Source organism: Eumetopias jubatus, unplaced genomic scaffold, assembly GCF_037043125.1.
Source record: "Eumetopias jubatus isolate StellerSeaLion01/CBP00866 unplaced genomic scaffold, mEumJub1_p1.0 scaffold_5, whole genome shotgun sequence".
Lineage (NCBI taxonomy): Eukaryota > Metazoa > Chordata > Mammalia > Carnivora > Otariidae > Eumetopias > Eumetopias jubatus.
In genome coordinates this window covers 40248390-40261696 of record NW_028274811.1, presented here as the reverse complement: position 1 = coordinate 40261696, position 13307 = coordinate 40248390, and the positions used below count along the sequence as shown (strand labels likewise).

The 13307-nt window shown below is 38.5% G+C and overlaps 1 protein-coding gene across 2 annotated transcripts; it reads left to right on the top strand.

The window, feature by feature from the left end:
- Nucleotides 1-3793: 3793 nt before the first annotated feature.
- CUNH5orf46 (chromosome unknown C5orf46 homolog) lies at nt 3794-13070 on the top strand. 2 transcript variants are annotated; one of them, XM_028119053.1, is made up of 4 exons: nt 3806-3875; nt 8359-8367; nt 8534-8669; nt 13022-13070. In XM_028119053.1, the coding sequence occupies exons 1-4, from the start codon at nt 3806-3808 to the stop codon at nt 13068-13070; spliced, it is 264 nt and encodes an 87-aa protein (XP_027974854.1). The 2 variants fall into 2 exon arrangements, with proteins under 2 accessions (XP_087879760.1, XP_027974854.1); XM_088023634.1 differs by lacking the exon at nt 8359-8367 and having other exon boundaries at nt 3794-3875.
- Nucleotides 13071-13307: the final 237 nt, after the last annotated feature.

Genomic DNA, 13307 nt, shown 5'->3' with positions numbered 1-13307 from the left:
CAGTAGTAGCCCCGAGCACATGCTAATGCAACATAATAGTTCAGAATGCAAACTTTGAAATCACACATCCTTGAGTTCAATTCCTTGTTGTGGCTCATACATGATTTGTAAGCCTGGACAAATTACTTAATTTCTCCAAACTTGAATTCCTTATATAAATTAGGATAATAACAGCAGCCTCCCACCAGCTTCACCGATGTGTTGCATCTAGTATGATACCTGGCCAGAGTTATCCACATTAGCCTATTACTCTTATTAGCCCCAATACTGCTTATATGGCTAACTGTCACTCCATTCTCTGGGACAACCCAAGGTAGAACAGGATAGGACAAGACAGGAGAGAAGAGCGTAGGACAGAACAGAATAGGATAGGGTGGGGTAGAATGGAATGGGTAGGAGAATGATTAGTCTACCACTTATTTTTTACTTAGCATGCTCAAGGCACTGTGCTAATTGTATGCCTATATTTTCTCATCAAATACTTGTAACAACCCTGAGAGATATAATTATTCCTATTTTGTAGATATTGGATTCAAAACAGAGAGAGATTAGGAAATATTTCTAAGGTGACAAGGTCAAACAACTTGTAAGTGGCAAATCTGAAACTTCTGTCTGATCCCAAAACCCATGCTTAACTAGTAACACATACATCAAAATCCTTCTGTGAGATTTCCAACCCAGACTGCAATTCTTTCCTGTATTAAGAACCCTGATGTCATTTATGCATGGAAATGTCCATAGGAATTAAAGAGTTCCATATTCCTTTCATTGTCATATCTTCTTACCACACTAGAATGGCATTCCAAGAGAAGGACCTTATCTTTGTCTTCCCAGCTTGGAGACACCATCTTTCATAACTTCAGTTTCTCCTCTACGTAAAGACAAATTCATTTGCTTATGCCGGTGGAGGATAAGTCACATCATCTAAACTGCTATTAATATGGCACACATTAAAGGCTCCTTATTTACAACAGCCAAGACATAGAAACAACCTAACTGGCCATCAGTGGATGAATGAATAAAGAGAAATAAAGAGATCGTCCTACACACACACACACACACACACACACACACACACACACACACACACACAGTGGAATATTATTAAGCCATAAAAAAACACAAGGAAATCCTACCATTTGTAACAACATGGTTGGACCTTGAAGGCATTATGCTAAGTCAAATAAGTCAGACAGATGATGATAAATATTGTATGATCTCACATGTGGAATTTAAAAAACAACAATAAAAAACCAAACTCACAGAAAATGAGATCAGACTTGTAGTTACCAGAGGCATAAGGTGGGGAGAGAGGAAATTGGAGGAAGGTGGTCAAAAGGTACAAACTCCCATTTATGAGATACAAAGTACTAGAGTACAGGACTCTAACCAACACTATTATATGATACATAGGAAAGTTGTTAAGAGAACAAATCCTATGAGTTATCACAAGGATAAAATGTTTTTCCTTTTTATTTTTTTATATTGTATCTACATGAGAAGATGGATGTCAGCTAAACCTATTGCAGTAATCATTTCACAATATGTGTAAATCAAAACATCATGCTATATGCCTTGAACTGATATAGTGATGTATGTCAGGTATATCTCAATAAAACTGGGAAAACAAATAAGTAAAGTTTCTTTACAGCTTATCAGGTATTTTATCTGTTATCTCTCATATCCTTAAATACTGCAGACAAATAGGCAGAAAATTATAATATGTCCCAGTTTTACAGATGACAAATTATTCATTTATTTGGTATGTATTTTTTGGGTATCTTCTACATACACTATTCTGGAAACCAGAGCTGTCTCAGTGAACAACATAGACCAGAGTCCTTCCATCCTGGATTTTAACATCTCTGGGAAGAGAGACTTAAATAATGAAACAAAAAATAATATTTAAATGCTAAGAAAGAAGAATACAGAGTATACAAAAGATGACAATAGAGGGATCTAAGTTACATTAGAGAGTCATAGTTTTCCTCAGAAAAGAGGCATTTTAACTGAAATCTGAAACTAAAAAGGAATAAACCAATAAAAAAGGAGAGATAAAAATACAGCAAATACAGAAAACTGAGCATCAGGCCCAGAGAGTATTTAATCAGGGTCATACAGTGAGTCTGTGGTACTGACAAGAATAGCATCCAGCTATCCTGCCCCCTCAATGTGGTGTTATTTCCTTGATACCAGACCAATGAAAGCTGATTCAGTAACTTGTCTGTATGCCCCATTTAGGTGATATCCTTGAGAAGCCAGCAGGCCTCTCTCCCAGGTTGCAATATTAGAGTCTTTGCTTGCCTGTACAGTGTTCTTATGGCGAATTAGAGCCACCTGAGGGCTCAAAGCTTGTACAAAGCAGAAGGTATTGTTAGCCTTTCCCATGCAAATACAGCCACATATCAGGGACCACAGCATGGCTAAAAGAGGAAACTTGAGTGTCATTTTCCCCCTAAGACCACTGGATAAGCACAGTGCTATCCTAACCAGTGATCCTGATAGCATAAATCTAACTCATTGAAAGCTTCCTACTATGGACCACTATCTCTAGCTCACAACACTTTGTATAGGAGTAACAGGATCAGGGTCTTCTTAATAAGATAGGTTGGAGTGGGGTACCTGGGTGGGGTGCCTGGGTAGCTGAGTTGGTTAAGCGTCTGACTCTTGATTTCAGCTCAGGTTATGATCTCAGGGTTCTGAGATCAAGCCCCATGTTGTGCTCTGCGCTGGGTGTGGAAACTGCTTAAGATTCTCTCTTTCCCTCTGCCTCTCCACCTCCCAACTCTCTCTTAAAGAAGAAGCAGAAGCAGAGGAAGGAGAAGAAGAAGGAGAAAGAGAAGAAGGAGAAGGAGGAGGGAGAGGGAGGAGGAGGAGGAGGAGGAGGAGGAGGAGAAGAAGAAGAAGACGACGACGACGACGATGACTTGCCCTTAAGGAACCTACAGCATATTGGTGGAGACATTTAGACACACAGCTATCAGGCACATAGCGGAGCATCTACCTCTACCAGGAAGAAGCAGAACAAGCTTCCCAAGGATGCGAAGTCAAAACTGAGAACAATTAGAAGAGCCATACAAAGCTCCCTGAAGATTCAGTAGTGAATAAAACACTCTGCCCTTAAGAGATTCATGGGCTAAAGAAGAAGAGAGCTCGTCAAGAACTTCATTCTCAAACAATATGTCAGGGTTCCAGAAGGCAGATGATAGAGCAGTTGTCTGGAGTGGGGTGGAATCATCATCATGAAGGTTTCACAGAGAAGGGGGCATTTGAACTTGAGCCTGAGGAATAGGAGGAATATTCTTAGGGGAGATGATGGGGAGGATATCCTGGGACAAATAAAGAGCATGAGCTAAGGGCATGAGGGTGTGAATGGGCATGCCCACGTGGGGACAAGTAATGAGTTCAGAGCATGGAAAAACAAGCAGAGTACACAGGGTGGAGAGTAGGCACACCTCACCAATCTGATTTGTTGCCTGCTCCTTGGCCCTGCATAGTCATTCTGCCTGAGAGCCAGCGAATAATCAATGCTGGTATTGCAACTACCTGTAAAGAGTTACTCCAGTGCTCTTTATGAAATACACATTAGAAACACTGACAGGGTTTTTCTTTCCCTATATGAAAACCTTGGTTTAAAAGATAGGGCAGGGTTCATTATAGAAATCCAAGCACAAGCTGTGCAGATATCTTGTGCAACAACCTAAATTCCATAGCAGATGATGTCACCTATAAATGCCTTATAAATGGAGCAAGTCTCTGGGAGCATCTGAACGGGTGATCTGTACCGATACCCAGCGCTACAGGCATGGCTGTCTCAGTGCTGCGGCTGACAATTGTCCTGGGACTACTCGTCTTTATCCTGACTTGCCAGGCCGGTGAGTGCTTCTGAATGCAGCTTATGCAATATGCAGTAGTCAGCCAGGAGTCCAGGGAGGCAGCAGCACTGATCCAGAACATAAAGGGGAAAGAGGGAAAGGGGGCTTTGGGCAGTACAGAAAGAGCATTGGACTAGGGGACTAGAGGCAGATCTAACAAAAAGAAAGTAGGATTTTCATTCTAACGTGCTTCAGTTACAGCCTCTATCCTCAGTGAATGTATGAAGTTCGGGATGATCTTTCTTCTTATATATTCATGTAATACAGTGACACTATTATATTATAAATTTCTTGACAGCGGGGGGGGAAGATTTATTTTTTGATGATTCTAACTAATAATATTTAAAGGTAAAGAATATATACCCTGGAGGGGCACCTGGGTGGCTCAATTGGTTAAGCCGCTGCCTTCAGCTCAGATCATGATCCCAGGGTCCTGGGATCGAGCCCCACATCGGGCTCCTTGCTCTGCGGGGAGCCTGCTTCTCCCTCTCCCTCTGCCTGCCACTCCCCCTGCTTGTGATCTCTCTCTCACTATCTCTACCTCTGTGTCAAATAAATAAATAAAATCTTTTAAAAATTTTTTAAAAAAAGAATATATACCCTGGAATAAGACTCCTAGGTCTGGCTCTACACTGATCAGGAATGTGACTTCAGGCATGTTATTTCACCTCTCTGGGACTCACATGTTAAAGGGAGTATCAGTAGTTAACTTTCTCATAAAGTTATCATGAAAATTGAATAAAATTGAATAAGAGGCAAAAGTCCGGTCTTTAATAAGCACCCAATAAATAGTAACTGTTACTGTTATCACGTATTATCTCATTTGAGTCTCATAATAATCCTTTTAAGTAAATATTCAAAGTTTTATCATTTCCCTCTCAGCAGGTTAACAAAGCTTGCAGAAGGAAAGTCACTTGGGCAAAGACACAGAGGCATACCTGGGATTGAAACCCCAGGTCCTTCGATTCTGTCCTTTATGACTAAGCGCCTACTTCTTTCGTGTCTGTCCCAAGCACACAGGGGACCACAAGGCAGCTTGTAAGATTCTCCTTATTTTTGGCCTGCAGAAGGTGGTGAGCTCTTGACTTGTCTTTATTCAGAAGGATAGGTCAGAAAACACAGCCAGTGCAAATAATTTAGTAACAGAGCCTTTTGAAATGTTCTAAATGTAACTTGGCAGAACTCAACACTGTTAGACACCCACTGTGCACCAGCAGAACATATAGGCAGATACCCTAATGGAACTGCCATAGAGATCGCCTCAGACACTACTGTGACCATCAACATCTGGAGTCATCACTACAGTAAAGTGAAAGATGAGATTTATATTCTAAGGACCAGTCCCCAGCTCTGTCTCTCACGAACTCTGAAACTGGTTAAATCAGTTCACTGCTTTGAACCTCAGTTTCTTCATCTATAAAATGTGGTAACAATCAACTTCACCAGGTCAAATGACTATGCCTTTGTAATTACTTCGTAAACTACAAACACTATACAAATATCAATAGTACTGTATTTTTTTTCCTGAACTTTATGGTAACATTTACTGAAAAACTCAACCAAGTAGTTAATATAAATAAAGGCTAGTCCATATTATATTTGAAAAGAAAAAATATTCAATTATTGGCTTTGCTAATTTGTTTCTAGTATGTCAGACTTCTTAATTTTTATTATTTTTATTTATATATTTTTCTGTTTTTCAACATTTTCAAATGCCTTAATATTTTAACTGCATTTTTCAATTTTCATAATCTCCTAAAGCACAAGAGCAAGAAGCTACTATGAATCATTTTGTTACTATTACTATTAATATATTTTATTATATATATATGCACCCATTATTATGGTTATATATCATAGTAATGCAGCAAATGCAGCAAGCATTTATTGTGGGTTTACCTTGAACCCAGTGATAAGTTGTATATATGTATATAGATACGGGTACATACATATATATGCATATATATATACACATATATGATATATATGAAAGATATATAAAATATCTTTCAATACTGACAATAACACAATGAAGAAACAGAAAAAGAGTGGTTAAGTATTGTGTGCAAGTTTACCTGGGGGATTTTTTTGCTGAAGACAGGAATCAAACTCAGGTATATAGGACTCCAAAACATATGGTCCACCATACTCTAAAACCTCTTAATATAGCTATGGTCCAAGGGCTGGAGCCAAATATCCAATCTTCACACATATTCCAAACCAGGGCTCTTTGTATAATGAAAAGCTAGCATTTAGTGTCATATTAAAATAAAAGGTCAATAAAATTAACTTGTTATGCAAGTATGCATATAGCAACATAGGAAAAAGGAACTCACTTTTCATGCAAGAAATGGCTGTTCTGTATCTGGTAAATGTCTTCAGGGGAAAACTGCTTGAAGATAGTACTATATCATGTAGATAATGTGCTCTGTGGAGTTAAAACAATTTAGGCTCAAACCTTGGCTCAGCCAGATTCTAGAGGTGTGATGTTAGGTGAGTCATTTAATTTATCTGAGCACCTGTTTTCTATAAAACCGTAATATCTTCACTGAACTAAATAAAAATTAAAGCATGTCATGAAAACAATATCCCAGTACCTGCTCAACAGGCACATCACAAATTTCCATTCTCTTTCCTTCTTCCCATGATGAAAACACAGCAATTCTGGTCACTGTGGTGGCCCTGCACTCCATGTAAGGATCATGTCTATACATGTTCATTCATACCTTAACTCTTAGCATATGCTATGCACATCATGGTAGGCTCAAAAAATACTTGCTGAATGAAAACACCAACAGCTAAAGGAACAAATCTTTTGTTGTTGTTTGGTAAACAACAGATGCTTGCAGATTTGAAAGCCACATTTTTTGACTAAGAGTTTCCATTTTAGGACATAATATAAATATGAGGCTTCTAACATAATTTTTGACAGCCTCCACACAAAAAGCTAGTTACATCTCCTTCATTCAGAGTCATGGGGAACAGGGTCTAGATGTTGGGACTTTTTGAGTCAAAACTTGTGGTGGGGTTAGCAAATGAAATACAGGATACCCAGTTAAATTTGAATTTCAGATAAACAATGAGTAATTTTTTAGTTTAAGTAGACCTAAATATTGCATGGTCATTCTTACACCAAAATAGTATTTGTTGTTGATCTGACATTTAACTTTATTTCGGTGTCCTATATTTGTATTTACCAAATCTGGCAACACTACTTGTGGGGCTACAATAAAACTGAAAGATAAGGGTCCCACTTCATCCAGGCACCAGAGTCCAGGGGGGAGGCCACTTGAAGCTACTGACACTCTTCCCTTACTTTTAACCTCTTGAACAATTTAGACTACAAAGCAAAGCCAAAACCCGCCAAGGGACCCTGCATGTCCCCAGCCTCACTCTCTGGATCCTTAGTCCTCATTCCAAAAGGCACTTGACTAAGAGTTAAGAGTAAGAAGCCTGAATTTAGAACTCCAACCTCTCTTGCTATTTGTGAGACCTCTTGCAAGTCACTTAATCTTTTCAGTTTCTTAGTCCAGTGAGCTAAGAACTGCATACCCCATAAGAATGGTCAAGGGTAAAATCACACGGCATTTGTAAAGTCATTATTTACAGAACTATCAAAATGATGTACAAGTGATAGAATTTCTCCTTGTCATCATCCTTATTACACTACTTTCAATCTTATAACATACTTGTGGTTAGATCATAACTTTTCTGTCAAAGGCCATACAGCTCATTTTTGTTGTTGCTGATATCTTGTATTTTATAAGTAACCTATGTTTGCTGTAGAAAAATTAGAGAATATAAAGAAACAGAGGTATTTCCATTGGAGAGGCGGAACAAGGCTATGCAGTTCAGCACGGAGTGCTTTTGGATCCAGATTTTAATACCAGTCCGACATGGAATTGAACTCCATTTTGGCCACTCACTAACTCTGTGCTTTGACCTAGCTCCTAAATTCCTCTCAACTTCAACTTCTTGACCTTTAGCTTGAGAATAAAATGATGCGATCATGCATGCAGATTGTCTGTCATAGGTCCATGCGTAACAAATGCTACCCATTATTATGTCATCATTATTATCATTACAACAGGTCAGGGATTGCATGGAGAAAAATACATTAAAATGGGGATTCTGGGGGTGCCTGGGTGGCTCAATCCATTAAGTGGCTGACTCTTGATTTCATCTCAAGTCATGATCTCAGGCTCATGGAATCAAGTCCCATGTCTGGCTCCTCGCTCAGTGGGGAGTCTGCTAAAGACTCTCTCCTTCTGCCCTTCCCTCCACTCACTCTCGCACTCTCTCTCTAAGATAAATAAATAAATCTTTTTTAAAAGGTGGGGGGCAGTCTCTATTTCAATCCTGGCACTGGCATTTTTAACTCTGGACAAGTTACTTAACTTCCATGAGCTTCAATTTTCTCAATCAGAAAGGAAACCCATGTCTACCTAAGTATTGATATATGCTGTTTTTAGGAATAAGCGAGATGATGCATGTGAAGACTTTGTCAGGGCAGGCATTAAATGTTCAATAAATATAACTGTACCAGGCTGTATAATTAACGAGAGGGGCTACAAAGCACTCTAGGGGCTCCCTTCAAAGAAAAGAGTCTTCCCTTTCTTATTGCTGAGAATTACCTGAGATTCTGTTCTGTTTTTCAGATGACAAACCAGATGACAAGCCAGATGACTCAGACAAAAACCCAGAGCCAGAATTCCCAAAATTCCTAAACCTCTTGGGCACAGAGATCATTGAGAATGCAGTGGAGTTCATCCTCCGCTCCCTAAGGAGGACCAGGTAAGCCCTGAGACAAACCTTGCTTTTGTCTGCTTCTCTGTCAGTAATGACCACATTGTATTAAAATGAATGTGAAACAAAACGGTGCATGACAATATATTATTTGAGTTGAAAAGTATTGCCCTACCTTAAGATATATTTGCATCTGAGTGAATTTCCCTAAACTCTTTTGGAGTGTGCACATTCCCAACAAGTGGTTCCATAAAGTATTTTTTATCTCAGGATCAAGTAGGAAGGAGGAAGAGCACCAGACCAGGGAACAGAAGGCCAGGTTCTGGTCTCCCCACATGTGCTACTTGACTGGGTGACCCTGAGCAAGGCCCTCCTTCTCTGAGTGCCTTAGTTTTCTCATCTGTAAAGTTAAAAGAATAAAGGACCCACCCAGTGCAGGCACTGTAATTCTTTGGTGAAAGTGGTGGGTAGTGATGTGTTCACTAGGGAGAGATGTGATGAGTCCTGCCTTTATTTTCTAGTTTGAGAAACTCAAGAGGGTTAGCAAAGAGAGTAGCTGATATCTCTTCAGAGACAATCTAGGGAACCTCTCATATGAGTGTTGATCATGAGGGATTGCCATGGTGGCAGAGCATACAGCCTAGAATCTTCCCAGGGTTCTCTACTTCCTTCCAAGCCCCCCTGTGCCCAACACCTAACACATCTTACTCCAGTCTACACAGCTCTGATTTTCACTTCTACTTCACCCTGTTTTCATTTGACCCACCGTAAGCTCCCTACTTTCAGCTCTCCAAGATCCAATTTGTTCTGAATTTCCAGGTGCTTTCAATCTCCACTTCACTGAACCTCTGTCTCTAATTCTCTCCTTCATAGACCCCAAAGCCCAGTTTGACAAAGTGTGGTCAAGAATCCCCTGGAGAATTTGTACAAAATGAAGTTTCTTCATCTCATCTTGTGTCTTTGTAGGACAAAGCTAAGGGTATGCTTTTTAACAAGCTTGCTGGTGATTCTGATATCCCATCAATTTTGAAAGCCCTTGATTAGATGCTCTGCACTACATGGCTTCCCCTTAAAGGTCCACATATCCTTTAAATTTTTATTCATATTTTGTGTAAATGTGCATCTTAGCATTTTTTTTTTTTAGAGAAATGCTTCTGACGTTTTTTTAGATTCTCCAGGGGGTCTCGTGACCAATAACATTAAGAAACACTTTCTTTTCTATAGAGAAGTAATCAGGGGCCATGTTGTAATCTCTGATTTGCTTAAATCAATATATTATCATGTGATGGGCAGGATTCTGCATGCCATCTTCATGCACAAATTATTGAAACTCACAGATGTTTATTTTTGTATGGTTATTTTTCCTATTGTGGTTGCTTTTGCAACTGTTGAGTTTCAGGGATTGTTAATGTAAACAAGGAGGAAACTAACAAGGAGGCAAGAGTAACACCCATTATGTACAAAGTACACATTACACTCCAGTTGAATTCATATTGTTACAAAGCACAACAATAGCAATGCAAGGAGTTGAAGCAGTAATATTTCTTTTTATTCCTTCCTTTGGGAATTCCCCAGACATAAAATAGCACTTTTTTTCTCTGTTAACCCTGAAAGCTCATTATCTGAAATACAAGACAATTGCTGTCAGCTCTGGATTCAGGAATCGCACCTCGACTTCAACCATTTCCTTTTTTCCTCATTGTTTTCTAAGTAAACAATGTTCTTTCTGTTTCTGGAACTTAAAACCATCTCAGGCTCTCTGCCCTTGCTTTCATTTCCTAAAATGTTCTTTCCTTCTCTCATGGCTAGTGCTTTGTCTCACAGCTCATCTAAAAGTCACCTCCTCAGAAAACAGTTCTATGACCACTCTTACTCACACTATCTTCTCTTCATTCCCTAGTTCTTCTCCCTTACTTTACCTTATCATAGTGTCGTTATAACATATATCACCATCTTTATTTATTTGTAGTCATGTAGCTATGTGAAAGTAGGGATCAGGTCTATCTAGCTCATGGCTCTAACATAGTACCTTATAGATTGAATGAGACACTCAGCAAATAGTTGAATTGATTAATTAAGGAAGGTATCTTAGAGATCAGATCTAAAACCCATTACTGCAATTTGGGAAATCCTGAGGGATCTTTGTAGCAAGACACAGCAGTCCTTGCTCAAGGGAAAAATCTAGCTGTCCTTTCTCTGTCCAAGATAAGACCATAAATATAATGGGGATAGGGAATGGGAGGAGACCATCAAGAAGTGTTTCTAAGCACTTAGTATATACAAAGTTGGGGCAGAAATTGTGAAGGAAAAATCTAAAATGTAAATCCCTTCTCAAAGATTTGCAGTCCTTATGGTAAGATGACACAGCAAATGTCATGATGACTAATATGCTAACTAAGATAAATGTCAGTAAAACGTCACAGGTAATTTCTGGAGAATGGAGCTGTCTACTGACACCAGGATGTTTAGGGGAGTGTTTATAGCAAGGATGAGATGCAATTTGAGCCTTAAAGACAAAATTTGATTAGAGAGGATGACAGGAATGAGGAAACTTCATAAAGACGAGAATTTCCTTTATTTACTCCAATATATCTGATACCTAAGTACTGTGTCAAGCACATAATAAATGCTAGATATGTGCTTTCAGGACATTGAATAGAAGAGCTCACCTCCTCCACTCTGGATTACTTTAGAGCTGTGTAAACTGGATTCTGGTCACCATTGTTCTGAAAAAATATACATATTCTTAAATCCTCTGACCCCTCAAGAAGGTTCCAATCCTTGTGAATTTCCCCTCACCTGCTGAATTTCCATGACACGACATTTTCCTTGTTCTCTCCCTACCTCTAACCATTCTTTCTTATTCTTTTTATTTGACTTATGACCAATGACTTCCAAAATCAGATGTCTATTGTGTTCTTTTTACTGAACTTCAGACTGAAATGATTAACTGTTTGCTAGAAAATTACACCTTGGTTTTCCATCAATACCTGAAATTTAACTGGTCTAAACCCAAACCCATCACCCCACAAACCTGCTCCTCCTCCCATGTTCCTTATTTCAGGAATCACATCCCCACCCACCCAGAATCCAGAAACCTCAGGGTCTTCTTGGATCTTTCCTGCTTGTCAACACCTTCCTCAAATTGCTGAATATTCTACCTCTAATTTTTTTCCTGTATCATTGCTTTTCTTCAACTTCACTGACCAGCTGGCCTAGTAGAGTTTTTTCGTCACCTCCTTCCTGAGCTCTTTTTATTAGATTTATGATTAGTTCCACTGTTTCTGTCTGTCCTCCCTCCAAACCATCCTCTACTTACTATCAGAGTTATATAACAAAAACACAAGTTGGGTTCTATTACTGCCCTGCTTGAAACCCTTTTGTAAATTTCCATAGCCTACAAAATCAGAACAAATGCATTTGGCTGAAGTTAAATGTTCTTTCCTGAAGCCTGTGTATCTATCAATCACATATCTCACTCCTGAAGTCAAACACCTGATGCCCCAATACCAAATGATTTGTTTCAGAACTGGTCATGTTTGTATAAACCCCCAACATCTTTGTACATGGCTCTTCTCTCTGCCAGCAAGGCCTTGCTAGGTAGACTTGTCCGCCTAGCAAGTTTAATCATTTCTAAAGTCCAATTCAAAGACAAGTTCTGTGAAGACCCCTATGATTACAAACTGTAGGTATTCATACTCCAGATTTCCTAATGCTTTGTGGGAACCTTCAATTGATTTTCTTTCCCCCCTCATTGTTTTAAATTACTTGTTCATTGTTTTAAATTACTTGTATCTGATTGTGTCTATTTTCTCCACTACACTATAAACTTCTCACAGGCCACATTTTAATCATTTTACCTTTCCAGCAGCTACCGTGTACCCTATCCTTCAACAGTATAGTGCTTCTAGGATTAATTCCTGATTCTAGACATCTCAGTTTTAGACTTTGCTTTGCAGTTTACCAGCTATGTGATTTAGACAGGTTGTTTAATCTCTTTGAGCTTTAGAAGTTTCTTCATATGTAAAAAGAAATAAAAATTCATTCATTTATCCATTTATTTATTATTTACTTAATTCAAACATTTATTAATTTATACTATATGCCAGATGCTGGGGATATATTACTAAATGAATATACCAAAATATCTGTCTTATGTAGTTTATATATGAATAGACAGCTAATGAATAGATTTGTTGGCAGATTCAAAGAGATAATTGTGCATAAATAGCTTGCAACTACAAACTGTTATGGAAGTCTTGAATCTTGTTAACTTATGACATAGGAAAATCTGCAGAACAAAATTGTGGCTCAAGCATTATAAGACATCCTAGTGATCATTCTAACATTCTTGTTCAATCTCAGTCATAATTCATTTTTCTCTTTTTTTTCTTTTCAAGAGGATTTATGGAATTTGATGATAAACGAGGAGAATATTCAGCAAAGTGACTTCCCCAGGTGATTTTAACTTATAATTTACAAGTAAAATAATAGCATATTGAACAAAAAGGAGGGTCTGTCTTATTTTATTTAACTAATTTGGGTACCTCTGTGCCTACCTACAAGCAGAAAAGGTATATCTTTTCATTTTTACTGTAGTTTCTTAAAATTAATTTTAAATACATGTATTTTTTCTTTATCATCATAAAGTCACCGATCTAATCAGATTATCTTAAGAGAGGAGGC

Bases quoted from the DNA above. Each gene is read 5' to 3' on its own strand.
- CUNH5orf46 (XM_028119053.1), top strand. From the start codon at position 3,806: ATGGCTGTCTCAGTGCTGCGGCTGACAATTGTCCTGGGACTACTCGTC. The intron at 8,670-13,021 runs GTAAGCCCTGAG...TTTCTTTTCAAG, and splicing joins CGCTCCCTAAGGAGGACCAG to AGGATTTATGGAATTTGATG.